The sequence below is a fragment of the Sciurus carolinensis genome, chromosome 17 (genome assembly GCF_902686445.1).
Source record: "Sciurus carolinensis chromosome 17, mSciCar1.2, whole genome shotgun sequence".
In the NCBI taxonomy this organism is placed as follows: domain Eukaryota; kingdom Metazoa; phylum Chordata; class Mammalia; order Rodentia; family Sciuridae; genus Sciurus; species Sciurus carolinensis.
Window position 1 is genome coordinate 60,779,359 of NC_062229.1, and position 27,374 is coordinate 60,806,732.

The window sequence follows — 27,374 nt, forward strand, 5'->3', positions numbered from 1 at the left end:
GTATCTGATGCCAGAATAGATTTAACCAATCGTGTCTCCTTTACATGTAGGTCAGTCCGAGGGACAATTCTGCACTGGATCCTATTATCCACGGGTTGAAGGGTGTTGTACATCATGGTAAGTAAGCCACATCTACTTCCTTTTGCTGGAATATGAGGGCTCCAGTTCTCTCACTAAAGGAATCAGGTTATCTTGCAAAGGACAGAGGGTGACACCTATTCCTCATCCCCTGATGTTGAAGGGCATTAGAGCCATTATTTGATGGGTAAAGGGCACACCCATTTATTACCTGCAAATGGGTTTGGGTTAACAGGAACCCATTTGTTTCTCTTCGGGTACCACTTTTGAATGCATATGTTATAAATCAAAACGCCGTAAGAGATGCTATTCCACTGTGTCGCACCTGTCTTTTGTCTCATCTCTCTCCTAAAAATATTCTTCTTTGAAGAATCTTTTCACTTATAAATTTTTTAATTTGTGCAGGTTTGGGGGGGGTGCAAAATGAGTAGCCAAGACAAGTCATTAAATTTTGTAGCATGTGAACAAGCATGATGTAGTTGCTACAATTGGAAAAGGCTAGACTGATGTTCTGCAGGGCACACATCATATCCCCAGGCATAAAAGTGGGAGAGAAAGTAAGATAAATGGGTTCTGTGTTTTCCAACTGGTTTTTATTGGAGGAATTTCCCTGCAACTTTATTATCGGCAGTACATCATTACCTGTGACATCGAGATCCTCTAATTTCAAAAGTACCCTTGTCGTAGTGAGGTGTAGAGTCTTGATCTAATGCAATGATTTGAAAAGTTTTAATAATCTAATTAGAATTCCAAAGACATTGACAGAAATAGCATTAGGAACCATAATAAATCTCGCCTTTGTTCCCACAGCTGTGATAAAACGTCTTCACACCCTCTGAGAGGGTTGTCTTTAGACCTGCGCCAACTCCATAGAGCTTAGCAAACATTGTCTCTCTCTCTTCTTGGGAAACTAGAGCCGGTTTTGTAGAACCATTAAACTAGAGCCATTTAAGTGGGATTTGGGAATAATTGGTCAGCTGTCCCAACTGTTCCATTATACAACTGGTAACGATAATAAACCAAGTGCAAGTGGAAAAGTAGTGAGTGAAAATATCCCATTTTAGGATGCTTCCATTGCTTTTTCCCAAGTCTGAATTTCAGGAGAGGACACTAATCTCATTTGTGAGCGTTTTGATCTCATGACCTAATCACAGGTGCACAGGTCCCACCTAATGCCCTCACCATAGGGCTTAGCATTTCAAGGATGAATTTAAGGAGGGACACAGACCTTCAGCAGAAGTTGTTCCATGCAGGAATTCTTTTCTGGCTCTGGGTGGGTGGCAGAGATGCCCGGGTTGTGCCTTTGACCCTGTTGTGTAGCTGAGAAGTCAGAGGAAACCTGCAAAGAATGATTCCCAGCCAGGCACGGTGGTGCACACCTGTAATCCCAGTGACTTGGGAGGCTGAGGCAAGAGGATCACGAGTTCAAAGCCAGTCTCAGCAACTTACGAAGGCCATGTCTCTAAATAAAAAAATTTAAAAGGTCTGAGTTGTGACTCATTGGTTAAGTGCGCCTGGGTTCAATCCCCAGTACGAAAAAAATAATAATTCCCTACAAAGGAAGTTAATTAATTTATTCAGTAATAAAAATAAATAAATAATAAATAAATCACCCCACACTGTGCAGATGTGGAATTAGAGCAAAGATTAAGACAGACCCAGGCCAGCTCTCATGGGAAGGAAGGAGCTGCTGACCCCTCCTCCTGTTACCTCCCAGCCCTGGACATTTCCTCTGTGGGGAGAGAGGTCCCCTCACTTGTCCCCAGTCTGATCTCACTTTTATGCTTTCAGATCTCACTTGACATCTTGCCTCCTTAGTGAGTTCTTAGTTATTCTGTCAGAGTGCTGCCCCTTCCCATCTCCCTCACTTTCTATTATGTCTTCCAGGTTTCTTTCTTCAAAGCACTGAAATGCATCTGAAATGTTCTTTCTTATTTATTTATTTACCTATTAATTTATTTTCGGTACCAGGGATTGAACCCAGGGGCACTTAACCACTGAGCCACATCTCCATCCCTTTTTATACTTTATTTAGAGAAAGTGTCTCACTGAGTTGCTTAGGGTCTTGCTAGGTTGCTGAGACTGGCTTTGAACTTGGAATCCTCCTGCCTCAGCCTCCCAAGCTGCTGGGATTACAGGTCTGCACCACCACATTCAGCTCTTATTTGTTTATTAATCATTTGTTACCTACATAAGTACAGCAGGAATCCATGTGTGCATGGCACACTGTGCCTGGTAGGTAGTAGGTGCTCAGTTAAATATTAGCCAGAGGAGCAAGTCAAGTAAACCTACAAACTCCTAAGTAAAAATATCAAAATAGAAAACTAGACAAAGAGGAGGGGGAACAAAGACCACTCGGGTATGGCTTCCATTGAGAAGAGAAAGGCATCAGAGTTTCTCATGCTTCTGAGACGGAATGGACATTTTAATTAGTTTAAAAGAACTTTTGTTGGAGCTCGAAGCATTTGCCATTGAAGGTCTGTGAGGGATTTGTATGATCTGTTAATTTGAAGGAGCATAAATAATTGTGCCCTTCGCAGAGTCTCTGGCTTGGGAATGATGATAGAGATGTGGAAAGAGGGGGAAAAAAATCAATATGGGTTTCTGTAGCAGATCAGAAATAGCTTTTATTTCTTCAGCTCTGGGAGTCATATCTCAGAATGTTAATTTCTCATTAAGTAGTTTTTTAAAAAGAGAAAGAATCTAATATGTTCTTTCGACTGAGAGCTGTAAGTAATCTGGTCCTAGCAGCCAGCCATACTTCACAGTTGGTCATTAGGGTCTGCCTTAGAGCAGGTGCCAAGATGGAATTTGTTAAATGCAAGAGTGACGCCTGGAAAAAGAAAGGGGATCAGAAGCAGGAGTAGCTGGGAGGCTGTTCAGACTACCGAGCAGGTCGGACACCTCTGAGAGGAGAGAGGCAAGTGAGGAGAAGTGGCCAGAGGCAGCTCCATGAAAGTCCTGGCCAGGGCATCAGGAGCCAGAGCCAAGGCTGCCCCCACCCACCGGGGATGGGCAGGAACAGCCCAGCTCCCGTTGCTCACTGTGTACAGCCTTGGACTGGAGCATCCTGGTAATTGGCCTCAGGGTGGGCACTGGTGGGTCAAGAAGGTGCAGCTTGTCCCTGGAAGGAAGATCTCCATTGCTGTCCCCCCGCTGGTAGAGTTCTTCATTGTCCTCCCAGAGAACCTGCCTGATCACACTCCTGAAGTGTTTTCTCCTTGATGCTCCTCCCTTCTCACTCAGCGATTCTTATGAACACTGCTGTCTGATTCCCTCCAGAGTTACCGAGTTTCTAATGTGAGCACACCGAAAAGCTGGCCATAGCGTGCAGATCCCCCTCCTGGAGTTGGCAGACTCTTGGTGGAAACCCACAGTTAAGCAGGTGATGGGATTAAAGAGTGGGGAGCAACAGACTTCACTCAGACTTGGGGGTTTGAAGGTGTCTCAAAGTGACCAATAAGACCTAAAGAAAGCCTGGGAAAAGGAAACTTAGCTGGGATCCAGGCACCACCAATGTGGTGCTGGTGGCTCAGGATGTGGTGCATCTGGGGCTCTGAGCTCTGTGACCTTGCTTCTCTGGTGCTAGTGAGAGATGCCCTAGAAGCCTCTTGGCCCCATGAAGTGCTATTTCTTATGTGTTCCTTTTTTGTGTGTCCATTGCGAACATTACAGAGTAGAACACCAGGCAGAAATATGGAGATAGTGGAACAAAATAATCTGCCCTTGGTTTTCTTTGCATCTGTCCATCCACAGAGGAAGAGATGGAAACCCTAAAATGGGTTTTTATTTCCTTTGTCCTTTAGGGACAAATTGTGAATGCAGTACACTGTGCCAAAGTAATTTGCATGGTTTCTCCTTTGCAAGAAGCAGCCCTTATGAGTGGCCATGTGTCTCATGTAAATGTTGCTTCCTAAGAACTGAGTCTAGTCCCCATTCGCTTAAACCGTCCCCTCTGTGTTGTACCATAGATTGAACCCAGAGGCACTTAACCACTGAGTCACATCTCCAGCCCTTTTTATGTTTTTTTGTGAGACAGGGTCTTGCTGAGTTGCTCAGGGCCTCACTAAGTTGCTGAGGCTGGCTTTGAACTTTTGATCCTCCTGCCTCAGCCTCCCAAGTTGCTGGAATTATAGGCATGTGCCACCGCATCTGGCTAAAAACCAATTCTATAAAAAAAATAGAAAGATTTCTTTTTTAAAGCCAACTGTATGTGAACAGACAAAGAATTATTGTCTTTCTTTGTAGCTAGTTTTGCCCAATTGGACAGTGCTAAGAAGGTCATTTAAAAATAAGTGTATGCATTTTTTTTTTCTGATTTTTGGATTATATACTTTCTAGTCCTCTTCATAGCACCCACACAAAGAATTACCAGTGGTCTGTGTGGGGGTGTGCGTACTCTCAAAAGTCATCAAGACACTAACCACTCTGCCATGTCAACCATCTAAAGGATGTCAACATCTAACCACTTTTTTATTTCTGAAAGGAAACTCACTAGTGGTGGTTATTTGGTCGAGGAGCTTTATCTATTTGTCCTTCTTTTCAGTGACCTCTCTTGCCTTCCTGTTCCCCTTCCACTGGACCTGCCACCTGTGTAAGTTGGAGGCAGAATACTTTCTCCCTCAGGAAATGTGGGGGGACAGTTAGAAATTGCCTCCAACCAGGCCAAATCTCCCACTGGTCATTTTGAAACAGCAGCTGACCTTTTTCTCCCTCCCTTCTTCCCCTAGCTTTTCCAAGAAAACTATCATCGAAAGAACAAATAAATTGTCACTGAGAACACCCTTCTTATAATGTCCCCAAATGAGATTCTTGAGAGCTTTTCCTGTCAAAAATGGCAGTCAGGACTGGGACAAGATCAAAACTTACAGAATAGTTTCTCTGACTTACCAGTTTATTGCCTGGGCTCACCTTGGTGGTATTTCTCCCATTTCCCCCGCTGCCCAGGGGCACTGATAGTCTCCTACCAAATCTACCAACAAAGCCTAGGTTAGCTGGAGTCATCACAGGCCTCTGTAGAGAGGGAAGGGACACAAGAAAGTATATTTGCAAATATAAATCAACTGTTCCACCAAGTTTTTCCAGGTAGTGGTAAGAGTGGGTGCTTCCCACTTCTTTTTTTTTTTTTTCATTTCCCTATCACACCTGCCAGGACTGAGGTTTCTACCATAAAGAGGTGGGAGATCCTTGGAGTCCTTCTGAAGCAGCAAGTAGACTTCAGTTCAGCTCACATCGTGGTAGTGGCAGGATGAACCCATTTAGGAAGAAACCAGCCCTCTGCTGTAGGTGATATAATACAGTACCTTTGAAAGTCACCATCACACATCTGCCCCGTCCTCCCAGCTGGTAATGTCACGTGTAGATGTGCATCTTGAGAGATGTGCCCGTAGAAAAGACTTGTGCATATGAACTTTGTTTCTACTGGCCCCAAAGTAGAGCAGAAAGATACAGGTTGTGGTATATTCATACAATGGAATATATTATACAGCAATTAAAAGTAACAAACTACTGATTTACTCAAAAACTAAAGCACTCAAACTACATAGCCCCATTTATGTAAAGTTTAAGAATAGGCCAAACCAGCTCATGGCTTTAAAAGTCAGAATAGTGGAGTTGAAAAGGGCCTCAAGGGAATTTTCATGGTTGATAAAAATATTATATATCTTGATCCAAAGGATGATGACATTGATGTAATAAAAATTTGCTACATGGTCCCCTTTGATTTGTGCATTTGACTATTTGTAAAATAGAGACTAGCCCATATATATATGTGTTAAACACTGATTTCTCAAAGCTCTCCCATCTATGGAGCTTAAAAAATAATCTTAGCAGCATGCATGAGAGTGTCAAACATTAAAAATGCGACAAGTCAAGCACCAGCAAGTATTTGTATGCCAGAAACTCTCGTGGTTGCTGTGAAATGATCACTTAGCAAGACCTGTCTTTGAAAGCATTTGGGAGTATCTACTTATGTTGGTCCAAGAATTCCATTCCTATGTGTGCTTCTAGAGAAAATCAGATATAATATAGGTGCACCCAGAGATGTGTCCAAGAATGTTTGTGGCATTGTTTATTTCTAATTGCCCAAACCTAAAAATGCCTTAGAAGCCCATCATTAGCAGACTGGATAAAGACGACTTTGTATAGTCACATGATGGAAAGGAACAGACAGCTCAGTGACATGGTACACCCAAGAAACAGTTCAGCATGTGGAACAAGATTCTGAAGAATATATTGCATATTCTGCAACATGAGGTTGAAAATGAGAAAATTTAAGCTGTAATGTTTAGGGGCCTGAGGAGTAAAACTAAAAGGAAAACCAGTGATGATTATTTTGAAATGGGAATGGCGGTGACTACTTGGGGGTGGGATGGGATAGGGAGGAAGGACTAGCCCAGTGGGCAGGGAACCCCTCCAGTTCCGAGTGGTGACCCCACACCAGGGTTGAACCCAGGGGTGCTTAACCACTGAGCCACATTCCCAGCCCTTTTTTTATATCTTATTCAGAGACAGGGTCTCGCTGAGTTGTTTGGGGCTTCACTAAATTACTGAGGCTGGCTTTGAACTTGAGATCCTTCTTCCTCAGCCTCCAGAGCTGCTGGGATTACAGGTGTGCTCCACCTCACCGGGCACTGCACATTTGTGTTTGGCATACCTTTCTTCATGTGAATTTCATTTCACAAATCAAAGGAGACAGTGATTAGCATGAGAAAATAAAAGATGGAGACAGCAAGCTCCTGTGGGACACATGGAGTACCATGTGGCCTCACGGTGAGCAAAGAGGCAAGAGCCACCACACTTTACTAAAAACTTTTACCGTAACAGCCCTTGACAGGCTGTTTGTCATTTGTGCTAATTGATTCCTGGCCAAGGAAAGAACTGCGCCTGCTCAGGATTGTATCATTAAGAGATGACTTTGGATGCCAATATGTCCTTGTGGAGTTGAGAAGAAGGAACTTGGCAGCAAAGGGGTGGGGTGACAGGTCTGGAAACAAAAGGCCCCTTGCTGCTTCTGTGCTGGTGTGAGCTTGCCCTGCAAGGGGAAGGGCCTAATTAGCCCTAATTAGCATCACTGAATCCTCCAGAAACCTCTGAGATAACTGCCTTGGTCTACAAAGTAGAGACAGGCACAAAAACCAGGCAGTGGCTGGCAGCTTGCCCCAGAGTCACACCCGGAGAAACCACCCAGCCCAGGTCAAACCAAGCTCTTCATGATCTTGATTCTTATTACTCCCAATCTGCCTCCCCCTATTCCTTTGCCAGGTCCCCACCCACTTTTTTTTCAGTATGGACTGAGTCTCATCAAATGGTCTCTGTTGAAGGAGCAAGTGAAAAGGTACAGTTTTATTTCTCTCTTTTTTTTTTTAAATGAGACTAGAGATTGAACCCAGGGCCTTGTGCATGCCAGGCCAGTGCTCTGCCTCTGAACTACATTGTCAGCAAGATCACAGGACCATAATCTGTGATTGGTCCTCTGGCACCATTGTAACTGTCACCAGTGATTAAAAAGTCTGAAACTAAATGGGTAGACTTCCTGAAAATATCTTGCAAGGACTTTGGAAAAAGAAAACAAATTCTAGAACAGGGAACTTCCAGAAAAACACTAACCCAGTAGACAGAAATGGTGATCTGCCCAAAGTGCCTTGTTTTCTCTGATGTAAATTTATTTATAAGAACAGGAAAAATTAAAAAGGAAAGGGTAGTCTGTGTCAAATAATCCAACAGCAAGAAGAGCAGAGAAATGAGTTGATGTAGCTTGAAGTGTTCTTCCCTGTTCTTTGCACATGAACTTTATGCTCCTTTAACCATAGAGTCTGTTCCTCCTTCCACCCATCGAATGCCTAGTAAGTATTAGTCAACATACTATGGGTGAAAGGAAGATTCCCCTTTGCCCTTGGGAAAGTTTTATTAGTCTCATGGAGAATTCTTTTTTTTCTTTTTTTTTTTTCTTTTCTCCTTTTATGTCCTATCCATTCTTGGTTCTGAAAAGACCCATGTTACTTCTCTGCAAAAGTAACTTCACAGGCTTACATCTTCATGGTTCCACATCTTGTTTTTGTGAATAAAGTCTTATTGTTCAGCAACATTCATTTCTTTATGTATGGTCTGTGGGTACTTTTGTGGCAGAGTTAGTGGGTGTGAGCTAGAGACTCTATGACCTCCAAAGCCTGCAATATTTACTTGCTGGCCCTTTACAGAAAAAGTTCACCCCCTGCCTCATCTGTCTGGTAGCTAGTGTGGTTGCTCTGCTAAACAGTGTTGCCCTCACCAAGTGGTTTGTTAATGTTGGGACAATACACTCAGGTCATTGCTCCTCTTCGATGGACTCCACAGAGATTGGCTTCAGTTTTGATCTTGACCATATCATCATGTAAATTCTGAATGAGTGAATGAATTGTCTATTTTCATCTTTATCTTAAAGAAGGAAACTGTTAAAATTGTTTTCTCCCTTTTGTACAGGAAAACCAATACTAAGCTATCTACTGCAGACTGATAATTTCAAACACAGAAACATGCAACAGAATTTCCTGTTTGAAATTTATGCTTCAAGCATTAATTACATGGAACTTTCCTGAAGTGTGCTATAAATAGGCAGTACCCGAGTTCCAACTCCTTTAAAATGGATCCAGGAAGGACTGATGCTTATCAGAATACTTTTGATCTCAAAATCTTCTAGAAACAGGCGTACTTAAGCCATTTCCACAGTTTCCTGGATTTCGGTGTATCAAAATCACAACCATAGTTGTGAGCTATTTCCAGTTCTTTCCTTAGCCAAGGCCAGGAAATAGGAAGTTGTGCAACTTCTATTATCACATACAGCATTGTTCACAGTAATCTAAGACATAAAAAGACTTCAAAAGTGATTTCTTTAAGTTTGATTTGAATTTGAGGCAGGTTCTCATCCATCTAGCATTCTTTGTTAATAGTTTATTATTTGAACATGATGATGGGAGGCCAGGAAGATGCCTTCTCCTGTTTGCTTTAACAAAATGTAAAACACAAAGAATTTAAAAATACATCTCCAGGGGTCTGCTTGCTAAGTTCTCGGAGCTACCAGGAGTGGTTTTCTTCCCTTGATTTCATGCTGTCTTTATCTCATGATATAGGACAGGCACTGTCACCCAGTGGCCCAGGACACAGTTCAGTATCATTCCTGATCTTGTCTAGTGGTACAATCTGCACAAACAAACCACTTAACCTCTTTGTGCCCTGGTTTTGCCCACTGTATGAGGAGGTGATAATAGTGTGACTTTATGGCTTCTCCTGGGGATTTTCCTTTTTTTTTTTTTTTTTGCAATCAAGGGAAAGAGCAATGGACTTAAAAAAACAAACAAACAAAAAAACAGAAAGTGGGTGAAAGGAAGAAGCAACCACCTAGGTGCCCTGTGAACAGTTCTGTCCATCCCAGCAGCACACAGTGAGATAAGGATTCTCAGTTCCATTGTATAGATAGGTAAACTGAGATTTTGGTGAGATGAGCTCATTTTCCTCAGCTCTTACAGTGTACCATCATGTGGACCCAGCTTTTGTTTGTTTTGTTTTGTTTTGTTTTTTGGGGTCGGAGGAGCTCAGAGATGCATTTTCTTTCTCTTCTCCTGGGCCAGCTTCTAACTTCTGGCATTGACCAACTTCCAGATTATTGTCAAAATCACTTAATTCTTGTGTGTCTTGTGTCTCCTTTGTGAATTAGCCCATCGACTAGTGTCAAAAGGAAGCTGAAAGAATGCACACATCATGTCAGCAGTGGTCATCAGAACCTGGTAGGGGAGACAGGTAGAGCTGAAACTGCTCTGTGGGGATAGTGGGGTTGTGTCACTGTAGGACTTCATGTCACTTAAGTGTCATGTTCATTTCCTTAATTGTTGATGAGGCAGTGATCTTCGTGCACTTTCTCCTTGGAAGTATTTATGTCCACCTATATTCACGCGTTAACCCTTATATCTAGGTGCCACACTTGGTCAACAGAAACCATTAATAAAGTCAGGGAGGCTTAGTGCCTTTGAATTAGGGAAGGGTGATTATATCATGATCTTGGATACATCTCTTGGGACACTTGAATTTGGGGTTCTGATTTTTTTTTTTTTTTTTTTTTTTTGGTACCAGGGATTGAACCCAGGGGTGCTTAACCACTGAACCACATCCCCAGCTCCCCTCCCCACTTGTTATGTTTTATTTAGAGACAGGGTCTCACTGAGTTGCTGAGGCTGGCTTTGAACTTGTGATCCTTCTGCCTCTGTAATCCCGAGTTGCTGGGATTACAAGCATGCACCACTGTGTCCAGCTTCAAAAATTAGCTTACCTGCTCTTTGTTTAAAACCAGGGATCAACAAACTTTCTCTGAAAGGGGACTGATAGCAAATATTTTAGACTTTGCCAACTGTATTTTTTTTTTTTCAACAACTCTATGTTTCTAGTCCCAAAGCAGTGAGATGATACATAAACAAATAGGCATGGCTGTGTTCCAGTAAAACTTAATTTTAAATGGGCACAAGGCCAAATTTGGCCCCCGAGCCATAGTTCGCTCACTTTTGACTTAGGAGTTTCTTAGTGACTTGGTTTGATTCATTTCTTTCAACCATTATAAAACACTGTCTGGGAACCAGTCAGGAAAGTTGTCCTGCTGTAATAGAGCCCCTACCTGGTAAGAGACTGGTAGTAACCACTTACATAGACTGCAAATTAGACCTGGGTCTGTTCAGCTGTGACCTTGAGGGAGTTCTCAGTCCTCCTTAGAAGGTTGCTGCCTGCTTCCCACATTATGAGAGACCTCATTTACAGAATGTGGAATGGAGTTTTGGGGTGCAGGCCAGTGGAGGGTAAACTGAGGCTGGAGAACCCAGTCTTTTTTTTGGAGGAGGACTGGGATTGAACTCAGAGACACTCAACCCCTGAGCCACATCCAAGCCCTATTTTATCTAGGGACAGGGTCTCACTGAGTTGCTTAGCACTTGTTAAGTTGCTGAGGCTGGCTTTGAACTCATGATCTTCCTGCCTCAGCCTCCAGAGTTCCTGGGATTTCAGGAGTGCACCACTGCACCGGACTTGGAGAGTCCAGTCTTTATCAACAGATGAGAGTTAATGCTGCTGCCTACTCCTGTGAGCATCTTTCACAATGGTCACATAGAACAAACTCTCCACCCATCTTCCACTAGACTCAAAGCCATTGAGAATTTATGTTGTTAATCCCATTGAATCTTATCCTGAACTGATTCTCATTAATTCTTAGTTCTTTCTCTTAATAATTCGAAAATTAGGATGCATCTTTGAGTTGATATCAAGTCATGGTTTAATGAGCAACATGTACCTTTACATTGACAGGTTTTGAAATAATGAAGCATCTTGTGACTGGTGTTGACTTAGATACTGAAGAAATGGAGTACCTAGAATTACGGGTTATGTACCAACTGCTACTATGTGCTTGTTTTTGTCTTTTTCTTATGCCTGTTCAGTACCTACTTTGTTCTGGGAACAAAGAATTTTAGCTGCTGCGTGTACACAGAGGTCTTGGCCCTGGTGTATTAATTGGGCTGTTGGAGTAGACAGAAACTGGAAAGGAAATGAATGAAGTAGGTAGACATAGGTAGTTGATAGCAGAGGGGACATCCCTGGGTGGGCGCTCAGGCAATGGTGTTTGAGCAGAGACCAAATGGAGTATGCCAAGATATCACCATGTGATGGGTGGGGGGAAGCAACGTAGGCAGAGAGAGCAAGTAGGTAACAAGGGCGAGAGAGGAAAAGACAGGCACAAAGGTAGGCAGGACCTCGGGGGCATTGCAAGGGGTTTAGATTTCATTCTAAATGAGCTGAGGAGGCTCTGGAAGACTTCAAGTCGAGCAGTGTCAGTATTCATTTTCTGTTTTATTCCATGCGTTCTTTTTTTTTTTTTTTTTTTTTTTGGTGGTACCGGGGATCGAACCCAGGACCTTGTGCTTGCAAGGCAAGCACTCTACCAACTGAGCTATCTCCCCAGCCCCTCATTTTCTGTTTTAAAAAGCTAAAAAAAAAAAAAAAAAAGTTTTGAGTCCTCATTGAGCTGATCATGTTTACATCTTCTGCAGGTGAGCCACCAAGAGCCCAGGGATATATAATGAGATACTAGAAAGAGCCCAGTGCTGGTCGTCAGAGACCCAGAATCCTGCTAATGTTGCTGTGTGGTCTCTGGGCAGTCTCTTTCCCTCTCTGAACCTCATTTTATTTATTTGTAAAATGAATCGGAACCAGTGTCCTTTGGGGACTCCAAAGACTGTGTCTCCTGACTGCCTTTATTCCCTAGGCCCTTTGCTCTCCACACTTCTCCATGGTTCTTGGATGACTTCCCTAGCATCACCTCATCGTGACTTCAACCTGGTGCTTGTTCCTGGAAGTCACTCATGAAGCCTTGTAGAAGCCTGCTTCTCGAACACGGGACAGCCGCATTTCCATTCCCATCATGTGCTCCTTAAGAAACACGAAGAGATGACATGCTTTGATCACCAGGAACTAGTTATACAGAGTGGATATTATTGCTTGTATTTAGAGCATAAATTCCCTCACTCTGGCTCCCCTGGGGAGACCCCTGCACCATCTTAATTATAATCTCATACTTTCAGGGCTGGGGTTGTGGCTCAGTGGTAGAGTGCTTGCCTAGAATATGTGAGGCCCTGGGTTCAATCCTCACATTAAAAAAAAAAAAATTAATATAAAGGTATTGTGTCCATCTGCAACTAAAAAATTTTTTTAAAAATAATAATAATCTCATACTTTCCAATCTCCCCCATGCCGTGCTCCTAAACCCCTAGGTCTGGTCTGCAGGCTCTGTCCTTATTTCCTGCTTCCCACCTTTGTGCTTGTCCTGCCCTTCTGTCACCAGCTGTCAGACCTAGGAACTCCTCCCAGGTCACACAGCGCGAGCATGGCCGGTCCAGACTCAACCTCACGTCCAGTGTTTCCCTCTGCTGTGTCCTTTTCCGTTTTTAGCCACATCATTGATTATAGATAGCCAGCTGGTGATTTGCCTCCTTGAACCTGTTAAATTGAGGACGATGGACTCTTCCTGCTCTTTCTTACTCACGGCTCCCCAGTCACACACCAGGAAGAGTGAGTTCCTTTTCTCTGCCAGCAGTGTTCTCCCAGGTAGCTTCAGGGCTCTTGCTTCCTTACCGCCTCCAAGCTTTAAATCAGAAGCTTCCTTCTCAAAGAGCCAGCCCTTCAACTGTTTTCAAAACAGTGATCAGGATGGACCTTGTCGGCAAATACGAAGAAGTTGCCAGCAGCAGAGGAGCATTAGTCCCGACCCCAGCCATGAACGGAATAGTAAAAAACGGTTCCAGGGAGAAGCAAGAGCCAGTGCAAAGGCTCTGGGGTAGTACACCCATGGAACACAGAGACCAGGGTGGCTGTACCTAAGAATCAGAAAGGAGATGTGAATGAGCCTGCAGAGGATCTAGGAATCCATCGACAAGAGTCTTCCTAGAAACTGGCTCCTCCAGCATTGGTCCCAGGACCAGCTGCAGCAACATCATTAAAATCAGAATCTCAGTCCTTACCCCAGACCTAGCGGATCAGAAGTCACATCAAATCAAGCTTTGCAGGGACTTGTGTGCACATGAAAGTTTGAGCAGCATTGTCATGAATCTTCCTCCATTTAGTGTGAGTCAGGGCCCAGTTCTTTCCTGTCTGTTCCTCCCTCTTCAACCTGAAGACTGGTCCTATCTCCAGCATCTTAAGCTTTTAAGAAAAAATGAATTGCTTTTCCTTAAAAAAACAAACCAAAAAAATTTTAAGAAAATGGGGGGCAGGGAGAAAACTCTGATTAAACTAAAGAATCATTGTGCTGAAAACAGAAGCTTGGCCTCTCATGCACTTCCCCCAGATTGAGGGTGATGTCCATTTTCTCCCCTTTGGGGGCCCATACTCTGTCCAAACCCTTTCCAGTGTAGTCTGTCGATGATTGTGTGTGTGTGTGTGTGTGTGTGCGCGCGCGCGCGCACGGGCACATGCACTTGCTATCTTTCCACATTCTTAATGACCTTGCAGGTTCTTCTATATGTTGACTGTTCACCATATAAAGAGCCTTCTCTTTTCCTATGCAACCAAAGCATTGAAAATATTAACTTATTAACACAGTGAAAAAATGCAATCAATCAGATGATTATCATCTAATGTTTTAATGATCACATTTTTAATCCAATTACGCATGTTTGAATCTTTCAAATTTTCTTTAATTAAAAATTGCCTCCTGGCACTGCTATCAGAAATAAGAAATTGAACAGAATCAGCTAGATAGAATTTAATGTTCAGAGGAAACTGCAAGAATAGCAGGGCCTCTCTGGGTTTAAGGGTTGACCACAGCATTAAAGCCCTTGGACAAAATTTCCTAATTGATAAGAAAAATTTAATCATCTTCAGATAGATCCTGTTTGCATTCAAATAAGGTATTCCTTTTCTAAATAAACCTCCCCTCGCTGATTATTCACATTGTCGTTCAAAATGCTTAAAAATGAAAGACAGAGTTGGGTGAGACGTAGACTACTTAATACAGTGTGTATTTAATATAAAAGTCATGAATTATTCATCTTTGCAATTTGAATAACTTTGAATTTAGCGTCCCTGTTCTTCATCTTTTTCTTTGATGAACAATTAATTATTAAAATATAATATTGTCTGCATACAGCACCCAGGATCCTTAAACGTGGAAGATGAGATTCATTCCTTTTCAATTCTTTTATCTAGGAATGCACAGTACCTGCTTATTATGGCATAATGGAATGAATGGTGGTATAAGTAGAGTATTTCAAATATTTTTCTCAAGTAGTAAGTGGCTGGAATAGGCATGTTTTGAATTCAAACTGCTAATTAGGATTAAAGTTGGGGGAGGAATGCTCTGATGTAGATGGCTATGGAGTCCCACTGTCCTATAACAGGAGTTATTTATTTATTTACTCATTTAGATGCTGGAGATTGAATCCAGCTCTGTACTACTGAGCCACATCCCCAGGCCTTTTTTTATATCTTATTTAGAGACAGGGTCTTGCTGAGTTTCTTAGCACCTCACCAAGTTGCTGAGGCTGGCCTTGAACTTGCGATCCTCCGCCTCAGTTTTCCGGAGTTGCTGGGGTTACAGTTTGTGTGCCACAGCACCCAGCATAACAGGATTTATTTAATAAGCACATCTATACACTTACTCTTTGCCAGGCACTCTCCTAATCTCTTGACTAATGTTAATTCATTGAATAGAACTTCCTTATGAGGTTGGTATCATTATCCCATTTGACAGCTAAGGAAAACAGCTACAGAGAAATTAAGATAATTTGTTGTAGGTTAGACTTCTTAAAAAATATATTTTGAGTTGTAGATGGACACAATAACTTTTTATTCATTTTTTTTTTTCATTTTTTCACTTATTTTTTATTTATTCATTTATTTTTATGTGGTGCTGAGAATCAAACCCAGTGCCTCACATGTGCTAGGCAAGTGCTCTACCACTGAGCCACAGCCCAGCCCTATGGGTCAGGCTTTTGAGTGGACTGTAGGGATTCAGACCCACAGGGCATGGCTCTCGCACTTGTGTTTTGCACTGTCTACATTTATGACAGTGTTCTTCATTAAGCTTTCACAAGGGCATTCCTCCTCCTTCCCAGTCTTGGGTCCAGGCAGTTGAGCACCTATGGTTTACACAGACTTCAAGAACGGTAGTGGAAATTCAAGGCTGCCATTTCAGAAGATGCTCCTACTGTGTAGTTAGGCATTCTGTGCACCCCAAAAGACTGAGCAGGATATGGGATTTTCAGAAAGATTGCTATACACTGATGTTCTGCTTACTCTCAGAAAATTTAAGGAGCAGAAACACCTCAAGAGTGAATTCTGTATTGTTAATATATTATTTCAGAACAAATGATCATTTAATGACCGTAAAGTCTAGACATGTGGAACTCCTTTCCTTGCCCCCAAGTCTGGCTGTGGCTTAGCAAGGTGACCTTGGAACACTTAGGGTTCCTTCTTACACTTAGGTGGAAGTAGGGATGGGCCAAACACAGCCTGAAGGCCAAATCCATTCCACTGCCTATTTTTATATGGTCCCTGAGCTAAGAATAGTTTTTACATTTGAGCCCTAGTTAAGTGAAATGCTATGTCCCCCCAAAAGAATTGTACTTTTCTTCTTAAAGAGACATATATTTGGAAAATTGTCCTCACTTATTATTAGCATTTTAAATATCGTTAATATTGTAGAAGTGGGTTAGTTATATAAGTACCTACATAACATTCTTGAATTTGCCTCTTGCCTGCAAAGCCTAAAATATTTACTATCTGATGCTTTACAGAAAATGCTTGCTAATCCCTGCTTTAAAACAGAGCCAGCCAGCTTGCAATTCATCTGGGCTTGCTCTCAGCCATGTGCTTGCCTTCACAAATCAGGGCTTACAGTGAGCCAGGCACTGTGTTAAGTCCCTTACATCAATTAGCTCCTTAATTGGCACAGCTAACCTAGGGGATATATATATTCTCATAATTACCATTTTACAGAGCATAGGAAAAGCTCAGAGATGTTATGGCCTTTGCCTAAAGTCACACAGCTGTTAAATATCAGTTGGTTCCAAAACACTTGGAAACTCTTGCCCATACCGCTCAGACTGATGGAGAATGTAGCAGACACAGTGTGCACTGGGAATGCAGTTGTTAAAAAATACATGTGCACAAAGCATTCAAGGAAGTACATGGCAAGGCCTTGGTGGATCAGAGGAAGAGTAATAATACATAATTAGGATAGGAATGAGGTGAGGGTGGTGACACGTGCTGCTGGTTGGGGCATTCTAGGTCCTCACTCATTTCATTAAAGCAAGAATTCCATTCAAGTCTGCATTCTTGAATTTTTGACCTTGGGTCTATTACTTCACCATGATCCAAAGGTAATGAATTTGGACTAAACTGGTGCTTTTTAGAGCGTCCCTGGGTCCCCAACTCAGCCTCAGTCACAATGGCTGTACACTGAGTTGTTAGAATTGATGGACTTCCGGGAAAGATTTTGTTTGAAGAAACCATGCTTTGGCTTCCAAAGCCACTGACCTGGGGCAGCCCAAGCCTTTTCCAGAGATCACAGAGTTCTAAAATCCACACCAGTAATAGTGGTGGAATGAAGAAGCAGTGAAGTCAGGCCCTCATCTGTCCCCCTTTGCTGGGTCTCCCACCCTGTCACTCATCCAATTGCACTTTTTTTTTTTTTTTTTTTTTTTTTTTTTTTTGGTACCAGGCATGAACAAAGGGGCACTTAACCCCTGAGCCACATCCCCAGCCATTCTTGTATTTTTATTAGAAACAGGGTCTCAATGAGTTGTTTAGGGCCTCGCTAAATTGCTGAGGCTGGCTTTGAACTCTCAGTCCTCCTGCCTCAGCCCTGGAGCTGCTGGGATTACAGGTGTGTGCCCCTGCACCCAGCCCCATTGCTCTCTTAATGAGTGGAAGCCAGCACATGCCTCTAGAGTCCTTGGGTTGGTCAAAGACAGAGAAGCCCTCATGCATTCGTGCAGGGGTCTCACTTCTGTCTGCTTCTGCAATGGCCAGATTCACCAGCCTATGCAAGAACTTATTTGCGGGTCTGATCCTGCTGTACGGTGTTTCCCCTTGAAAGCAAGTCTCACCCTGTTGGTGCGCCTGGTGTTTCTGCTTTATCTTTTGATGCTCTTCAAAACAGTGTCCTCTTCCTGAAGCGGGTATGGTAGTTGGAGCTTTGCTGCAGGGGACCAGCAGGGGTGTTCTCCTGCTTCTGGCGGGATCACGCAGCAACTGCAGCTCTTACACTGGATCAGAGTTCTAGGGGAAAACTGCAGATTGTTCTGAATGTTTGATCTAGAGCCACTGACCCCAAGGCAGGTTGGTGTGCTGCAGTGTGATGCTGACTTCGCCTACATCACAAGGGGACAGGAAGGTATTGTGTGTGCAGTTAGTGGTGCCAAGCCCCCTGCATCCCCTGAGTGCTTCAGGCTTCCTGTTGGCTATTTACACAACCCAGGAAGTACAGAGGCCAGAATATTTCCTTCTCCTGGCCAAACCAGTCCCAGCCGAGCATGCTCCCTGAGATTTCCCCCATCATTAGGCTGCTGGTAACCAGGTTTAAATTAAAGCCCAGATTTGTCAGTGGGTAGAGGAACAATCCTGCTATGTGCAACCTTTGGTCTAATCTGATTATGGTACCCTATGATCTGAGGACTTTTGCATTTAATAGTTAATACTTAATTTTTCCTCCAAAAAATTGAAACAAGAATCTGCATTGGTTTTGGAGCTTCATGAATAATGGCTGTTACTGTTCACATGTGATCTTGGGGTTCATTATTTAACTTTTCTGTGCCTTGATTCCCACATCTGGAAAGTTGGAGAGCATAGTGATGTGAATTATGATAGGATTATAAACATAATTACCTGGTTTTGCATTCTGGCTCTGTGAATTGGAGATAATCATAGGACAAATTTGGTGAAGTTATACTCAGTATCAAATAAGTCAAAATGAAGAAAGCTTTCACAGTGGGTCTTGGCACATAGAGAAAGTGCTGTTTAAAGCTGGGTGTAGTGGTACATGCCTATATGCCCAGCAGCAAGGATCTCCAGTTCAAAGCCAGCCTCAGCAACTTAGCGAAGCCTCAGGCAACTCAGCAAGACCCTGTCTCTAAATAAAATAAAACAAAAAGGACTGGGGATGTGGCTCAGTGATTAAGTGCCTCTGGGTTCAATCCCTGGTACCAAAAAAGAAAACAAGAAAGAAATAAAGAAAATGCTGTTTAAACGTTTGCAGCAAGTAAACAGAATCATGCCTCAGCATTTATAGTAAAATGCAAATCAACATTGTCTTGTCCAGCTAATCTCTTCCAAAAGGAAATTACAGTCATTCTGTTATAGTTGATTTCTACTGGGGTTTTTACATCATCCCCCAGTTACATAGGCCTCTTGAGTCTAGGGATGCATTTGCCCAAATGCCTGCGCCTGATTGATCTGCATGAAAGATGGAAGATGAGGGAGAAGATGTGAAACTTGGAGAAAATATTCTACTAGGCACAGGTACTTCTGTGAGGTCCCCCAGGAGTATCCTGGAGCCATGGTGGAAGCCATGTAGAAGCAAAAGCAAAACATTAGCCGTACTCTAATAGTCTTTGTGCCTCTTTAACAGGGATGAGGACAGTCTCAGATTTAAATTCAGGACTACATCTCCAGAGATCCGAGTCTAGGAACTAGAACTTTCTTTGACTTGTAAAGGAAGCTGGATGATCCACAGAGCCTGCTTGGGAGAATTATAAGACAGTGCCAACCTTTATTACACTGCTCCTGTCCGCCTCAGGGCCCTTGCATGTGAGGCTGTTCCCACATCTAAAATACTCTCCTTTACCTTTCAATTTTCTTCCAGTTAACATTATTTATTTCCTTTAGTTAGAACAGTCCAGTCCCAGGTGTTAAGATACCTGGTTTATATCCCAACTTTGCTTCTCCATTGCTCTGTGACATTGGCCAGACCGTAGCTCATTTTCTCATAGCGTTTTCATGAGGCGTCACTGGTGGGTCTCACCTTAAATGTCATTTCTTTGCAAAAACTCCAGAGATATCATCTCATTCCAGTCAGAATGGCAATCAAAGAATACAAGGAGCAATAAATGTTGGCAAGGATGTGGGGAAGAAGGCTCACTCATCCATTGCTGGTGGGACTGCAAATTGGTGCAACTACTCTGGAAAGCAGTATGGAGAGTCCTCGGAACACTTGGAATGGAACCACCCATTTGACCCAGTTAACCCATTCCTAAGTTTTTACCCAAAGGACTTAAAATCAGCATACTACAGTAACACAGCCACATCAATATTTATAGCAGCTCAGTTCACAATACCTAAACTATAGAACCAACTTAGGTGCCCTTCAACAGATGGATGGATAAAGAAAATGTGGTATATATACACAGTGGAATGTTACTGAGATATAAAGAATGAAATTATGGCATTTGTTGGTATATGGATGGAACTTATCATGCTAAGTGAAATAAGGCAATCCCCATAAACCAAAAGCTGAATGTTCTCTCTGATATGTGCATGCTAACACACAGTGGTGGAGAAGAGAAGTTCTTTGGATTAGACAAAGGGGAATAAAGAGAAGGGAGAGTGAAGAATAGGAAAGGCATTGGGATAAATCAGACATTACTTCCTATGTTCCTGTATGAATACATGACCAGTGAAACTCCACATCATGTACAACCACAAGAATGGGAAGTTATATTCCATGTATGTATGATGTGTCAAAATACACTCTACTGTCATGTGTATCTAAAAAGAACAATTTAAAAATATTTAAATTGCATTTCTTTTGTTTAAGCAAAGTCATGTTTGTAAAAAAGAAGCAGCCTGTCTCTGGGACCATCATTTTTAAGTTCAGAGCTGTGCCTTGGTTAGGTTTCTCTTTGACTTGGATAGGCCTCAGGTGAACTCATAATGAACTGTAACCAGCTTTGGAATGACTTCTTATTGGCTCATGGTTTTCTTTTCACAGCGATTCTCTTATTGTGTCCCAATGTTTATTCCACTGAGCATCAGTTCATAGATCAAGTTGGGTTCTGGTGAAACACCATTACGAACGGGTGGGTTAAACTAAGTCTAGCCCATTTCGTCTCTGCAGGACTTCTCAGAGATTTCTCAGCCTTTGTTTCCAGGGGCTAGGGAGTGACTCACCATTGTTCATTGTTGAATTTGTCCTTTATTTATTTTTATTTATTTCTTGGTACTAGGGATTGAGCCCAGGGGTACTCTATGCTGAGCTACATCCCCAGCCCTTTTTACTTCTTATTTTGATCCAGAGTCTCACTAAGTAGCTGGGGCTGGCCTCAAACTTGATCCTCCTGCCTCAGCCTCCCAAGTTGCTGGGATTGCAGGCGTGTGTCACCGTGCCCAGCAGAATCTGTTCTTTATGATATATAGCATGGTACTTGTGTCCTCAGAACATAGTCTGGGAAATGCTACCTTGGTTTCTGAGACTTCCCACTGAGACCCAATACCAGTACTTCTCAGGATATAAACAGGGCTTTTGATGTTGCACCAGCCAGCTGTGGGTTTTGGCTACCTCTGTGGCAGGCAATTCTCACCATTTCTTTCCTCTTTCCCACAGAGAAGGAGACCTTCCTGGACCCCTTTGTCCTCCGCGACCTCCTGCCTGCATCCCTGGGCAGCTACTACCGCTACACAGGTTCTCTGACTACCCCACCCTGTAGCGAGATTGTAGAGTGGATTGTCTTCCGGAAGCCTGTCCCCATCTCTTACCATCAGGTGGGTATCTGCCCCGAGTGGGGACCTCTTTTGTACCCATGTGACTGTCCAACATTCTTACATGTCAATAGTTAGGACCTTTTTTTTTTTTTTTTTTTCGTTTCTTTGCTTTTCATTGATTTCTTCATTCTTTACAAAAGATGTGTTTGTGAAGAGAAGAAGAGTAAATATAAAATGTGTTTCTTGGCTGCAGATGAGCTAAGGTAGATGAGGAGGATGGCAGACATGAAATATGCAAAGACTCAGTCTTAATAATTATCCATGATGATACCTTATCCTAGAGCCTCTTATAAACTTTTTGCACATGCTAACCCATTCATGAACAACAATCTTATGCAGTGGGTACTCTTTGCACCCCCATTTCTTAAAGGAGACTTTGCAGACTTGCCCCAGGTCATATAGCTAGTAACCCAGTGAAGGTATCTATTCCCAAAGCTCTGACCACTGAGCATACCCCATAGCTCAAAGAAATGAAAATACCCACATACAGAAAGAAATGAAATAAAACATCATTAACGAAGCACTTTCTGAATGCTGAGGACTTTAGTAAGCACTTTACATATTTCAGCTTAACTAGTGGCAAAACAACACTGAGAGGTGGAGCCCCACTAACAATGGCACATGTGGGCCTTGGTGGTAATGGAGGCATCTGGTAATGTGCCCGAGGACTCATGATTAGTGAATGATAAATCCAGAAGCCAGGCGTGGCTTTATCTGATTCCAGAACCCCAGTGTTTTTGACCTCTGTCCTGTCCTACTTCCTTCTGGGTGTGATTGGCACAAATCTCACAAGAATCAAGGTTGAGGCTGAGTAAGTTAATTATGGGTAAAAATGGATGAAATGGAAATTTGGTTGGGGCATAGCCCGAGGAATGTTAGCCACCAGTGGAGAGAGGGACCTTTAAATTACCTCAGAAGGATTAATAGAAGGGTAGAATTCTTGGAAAGGACATGCTGTTAAAAATTCAGCATGCCCTGAGATAGAAAAAGAGTAGGATTTCTTTTGCATAATTCTGGAAAATAGAGCCAGGAACAATGGGTGGGATTTGTAAGAAAGTGAGTCTTTCACTAACCAGGAATGTCTAAAAATGGAAGGTTCTTATCAGGGCGCTCAGTAGAAATGAGCCCCTCATCCCCACCTTGTCAGCTTTGCAGATAAGAATAGGGACATTGTAGAGAGAAGGGTGAAGTTCTGGAATTCTGCAGTAATACCAGTTGTGTAACTAAAGACACAGACAGCAAGATTTTGAGCCTGGCTGGTATTGGGGACAGTCCAAAGGTTCTCCTAACCCAGGGCAGAGGGTAGGGAAGATGGAATGGGATCAGAGGGTCAGGTCGTATTCTAGTCAGGAGTAATTTAAAGAAACACCAGTAAGGCCATTTAGAGATGAAGCCGATTGAGTTTCATCCTGAGTAGGATTATAACCACAAGGTGAAGCTTGTGGTTCTGTCTTAGAGAGTCCACATTGTGTGTGTGTGTGTGTCTGTCTGTCTGTCTGTCTGTCTGTCTCTCTTTCTCCCCTACCCCCTCCTTCTCTCCCCACCTCCCCACCTCTCTCTCTCTTATTTTTGGTAGTGGGAATTAACCCAGGGACACTTAACCACTGAGCCACATTCCCAGCCCTTTTTATTTATTTTTTTTATTTTGAAGCATGGCCTTACTAAGTTGCTAAGGCTGACTTTGAACTTGCAATCCTCCTGTTTCAGCCTCCCAAGTCCCTGGGAATTAACGGGTGTGTGTCACAGTGGTCTCTTAAACCTTGGAGTTTCTGATGCAATTTTGTGATAAATTCTTTACTTTTGCAAAATTCAGGTCCCCACTTCTCAGTTTGTTTTCTCTTGGTTCCATGGGCCACTGTGGTTGCCCTAGTATGAGTGAACCTCTAAACTCAAGGGCCACCTACCAACTCGTTTGGGTCTAAGTCAAATGTTTAAGAAGGTGTGTCTGAGTAGACATTGGCCAGCCAACTAATGGGCTGGCCTTGGGTCCTGTCTCCATCCTTAAATAAGTCATCAGGGGTACCAGATAGCATCCCAAGACATCTAGAGTGGCCCCTCCAGGGATGAATGGAGCAGTTTTCTTTATATGAAGGTGGGGACAGGAGAGTCCTTCACCTTCCCAATAAAATTAGGTGTAATGGTGCCAGGCTCAGCTGGTTGATTTGTCCTTCCTGCTGTTGGAAGTCATTTTTACTTTGAGAGTTGTATTCCTTTTGATTCCTCTCTGATGAAAAAGCAAGGACTGGCAATTTGGCTTCCAAACAGGATCTTCTAGCCACAAGGAGATAGTGAAACAAGAAACAAGTTTTCTTCCTAATGGTGAAGCCAACATTGTTTTATTTAAAAAATAAATCAATAAAATTACAATCCAATATTTATTTCTGCAGGGTTGAGGGAAGAATTTTTTAAAATATTTTTTTAGGTGTCAATGGACTTTTTTCTTTAATTATAAAATCTTTCTCTATATGTTGATGGAACTTTGTTTTATTCATTTATTTATATGCGGTGCTGAGAATCAAACCCAGTGCCTATACATGCTAGGCAAGGACTCTACCACTGAGTCACAATCCCAGCCCCCTCGTCGATGGACCTTTATTTATTTATTTGTGTTGCTGAGAATTGAACCCAATGTCTCACACATGCCAGGCAAGCACTCTACACTGAGCTATAACCCCAGCCCCAGGGAAGAATTTTTTTAAGGGATCATTTTTAAAAGAATTTTTTAAAATTTGTCTTCAAAGATTTAAAGGTTTGAAATGAAGAAGTTACAGAAGTGCAGTTTGGCACTTGCCTAGCCTGTGCAAAGTCCTGGGTTTAAGCCCTAGACTGCAAAGAAAGAAAGAGGAAGGAAGGAAAGATGGATGGAAGAACGGGACCAGAGAAGGAGGGAGGAGGGAGGGAAGAGAATTGGGCCATTTTTTTGTAAGAGTTGAGGTAGAGAAGGAGGTGAAGGGTTCCTTAATGGACAGAATTGAAGAGTGTTAACACGGGCTGTGCTAGCGATTGAGCAGATGCAAACTTAAGGCACAGCTGGGGCTTGGATGTCTGGTCAAGTGTTCATCAATTCAAAGCATTTTGGCATCTGGTAGGTGGAGCTCTTAGGAAGGTCTCTGTTAATACCTGTTTACCCCTCCATCTACCCTCCACCACCAGGATACTCAAGGAGGAGAAATTTTGGACTTTTCTTTGCCTTCCAATACACGACTTCTCTAAGGGTATGCTGTTTCAAGGAAACAGAGAGGAAATAAATCAGTCATATTTACTTTCCAATTTTTGAGGGGGGTGCTGGGGGTTGAACTCTGGGGCACTTGACCACTGAGCCATACTCCCAGCCCTTTTTTGTATTTTATTTAGAGACAGGGTCTCACTGAGTTGCTTAGTGCCTCGCTTTTGCTGAGAGTGGCTTTGAACTCGTGATCCTCCTGCCTCAGCTTCCTGAACCACTGGGATTACAGGTGGACACCACCACGCCCAGCTCTAATTTCTTTACTACAACCATCCTCGGGTAATACTTTAGATTCATCAGGCACTACCTCACGCATCCCTGTTTCTCTTCCGAGGGAGGAAGGTGACCTGTGTTCATGTGACCTAACTGAATCCTTGCTGGCTAGCTTCAACAAGGTCACAGCTATGTCAACCCTTGGACAGGAAAGCATTAGCCATCCAAGTATTATGACTTGAGACCTTCCCACCCTGACATTGCCAGTATTCTTTCTAAAGTTTAGCACAGAATGTTCATTTCAGAAAGGCAAACAGCCAGTTCAGAGAAGCCAAGTAGTTAGGAATTCCCCGTCTGCTTCTGTCAGAAAGAAAACATTCCTAGACCTTCATTCCTCTGTTTCCCCTAAAGCCTTGGTCTCCTCTCTTCTCATCTCTTTGATCCCACGTGGTTGCCTGCAAGCAATGAAAACGAGAGTGAGCACACCTTAAGATTCAGTGGTAGCACAAGCTGGCAACTCCTGTGACGTGGCTTTCTTTGAAGCCTTGCAGAGTACACATGAACAGCCACTTATCTTTCCTCTTTCATTCTCTTTTGTGAGTCGAACTGAACATGTAAATCAGCTCTGTAGTCAGTGAACTCTGGCTTGTGTGATCATCTACAGAAATACAGGATTGCCCGTGGAATCCTACAGTGGCTTGGCTGGCCAGCAGACATCATGGTTTAATAAGACTACATTAAACATCAACTGTAAATATCAGGCTCAAATCATGCTGTGACCTTGGCACCCAAACAAAATGGTGGCACCCTGGGTGTTAATGTGGGAGGTCAAAGGAGCAGGACTAGTGCATGGAGCACGATTGGCACATGGAGCCTGTGGTGTGTTCATATCAGTCAGGCAAGATGATTATCTCTGAGTCCAGGGTAGTAGGATTTGTTTTATTCTAGACCAGGGATTCTCAAAAGATGGCTCTTTGCCCATTGGCAACCATCTCAGTGCATCCTACCTAGGGCTGTTGCTTCTGTAGGAAATGTGACGCTGCCTGTAATCTCCTCTGGTGTGGATTTTAAGTGCTGCTTAGGGGTGCTATCATAAAAGTAGTCAGAAGTCTGAACATATCTAATTTGTTTGCCCTTGGATCTTTGATTTTTTTTTTTTTCTAATGGTAAGCTGGACTAGAAAGGAAAAGCTTATTTACATGACCCCTTTTAAACCAGTTATCTCTGTCATAAAAAGTAAAGCAGCTCTTTGGGGTTAAGACCACATGCTTTGGGCAAACTGCCTGGCTTCCATTCCTAGCCCCATTCTTAGGCCAAATGACTCAACTGCTCTACTACTCAATTCCTCATTTTTCTCATCTACAAAATGGTAATGTTGTAGGCATCAGAAAGATCAAATGGGCTGGGTATAATGGCACACACCTGTAATCCCAGCAGCTTGGGAGGCTGAGGCTGGAGGATCTTGAGTTCAAAGCCAGCCTCAGCAACTTAGCGAGAACCTTTCCCTAAATAAAATATTAAAAAGGGCTGGGGATGTGGCTCAGTGGTTAAGCCCCCCTGGGTTCAATCCCTGGTAGCAAAATAAATTAATTAATAAATAAAAGATCAAATGATGATGTGTACATGAAAGATGTACACAAGTGCTTGGCAACCAGAGGATGTGACTGGAAGATAATTAGGTGGATTTTGGGTTCTGTTGCTGTTATTAAATGATCCCCGTGCCTGTAGGGCAGCATGGTCCAATAGAAATAAAGCAAACAACACACATCATTTTATTTTCTCTAGTAGCCACATTGAAAAAAATGTAGACATCAGGTGAAATTAATTTTAATAATATAGCTTATTTAACTAAATACATCCCAAATATTATTATTTCAGTGTAGACTAGCCACAGTGCCAATGGAATGGCCATGTGTGGCTGCTGGCTGTCATGCTGTAAGGTTTATCTCAAGGCCATGACAACCAGCAAGTGCCTTAATTCAGGAAGCTTCTGTTCCAGCACTGTGTGATGTGTGGTGCATATGAACAACAGCTTCTGAACAGTGGCATGAAGATTCCATCTTTAATCCAAAAGAGAGAGCTTTCTTCATTAATTATGGTGAAGTTCCTTTCTTCCTATGATTGCCTTCACAGAAAACTCACTGGGGCCACAAGAGGGACCTGGCTTCGCATTTAGCTAGCTATTCTCAGATTTCATTTGTGCAACTGTGGTTCAGTAAGTAAAACTTTGGATGCTCCAGGCTATGGGGAATTTAATATTCTGTCCTTATTGTCTGGTTTAATAATGGGGCAACAAAACAGGGCCTGCCTTGCCATCCCTCAAATGTGCAGAGAAGCCAAAGTGTCTCTGTGACCTTAGGTGAGACGTTTCAATTTCCTAATGCTTATCCTTGGGTTTCTTATTGTGCTAATAATGGACTCTGGTTTTGTTTAATTGCCACTATATACCCAACCCTTAAAACATTGTGCATATCACCCTTTTAATGGTTCATAATTCTATTTCCTCTGGTCTCATCTCTGCCTTCGTTCACCAGGTCCCCTCCCCACATATTTTGCACAAGGACTCTTGCTGCGCACGAATGGCACAAATAGG

General features: G+C 42.8%; 1 protein-coding gene across 1 annotated transcript in view; it reads left to right on the forward strand.

Moving 5' to 3' along the window:
* Positions 1-27,374, forward strand: part of Ptprg (protein tyrosine phosphatase receptor type G) — a 707,594-nt gene that overhangs the window by 552,903 nt on the left and 127,317 nt on the right. Inside the window, 2 exon segments of the mRNA XM_047532314.1 lie at positions 51-117; positions 21,185-21,342. Coding sequence (XP_047388270.1) covers positions 51-117; positions 21,185-21,342 — 225 coding nt within the window.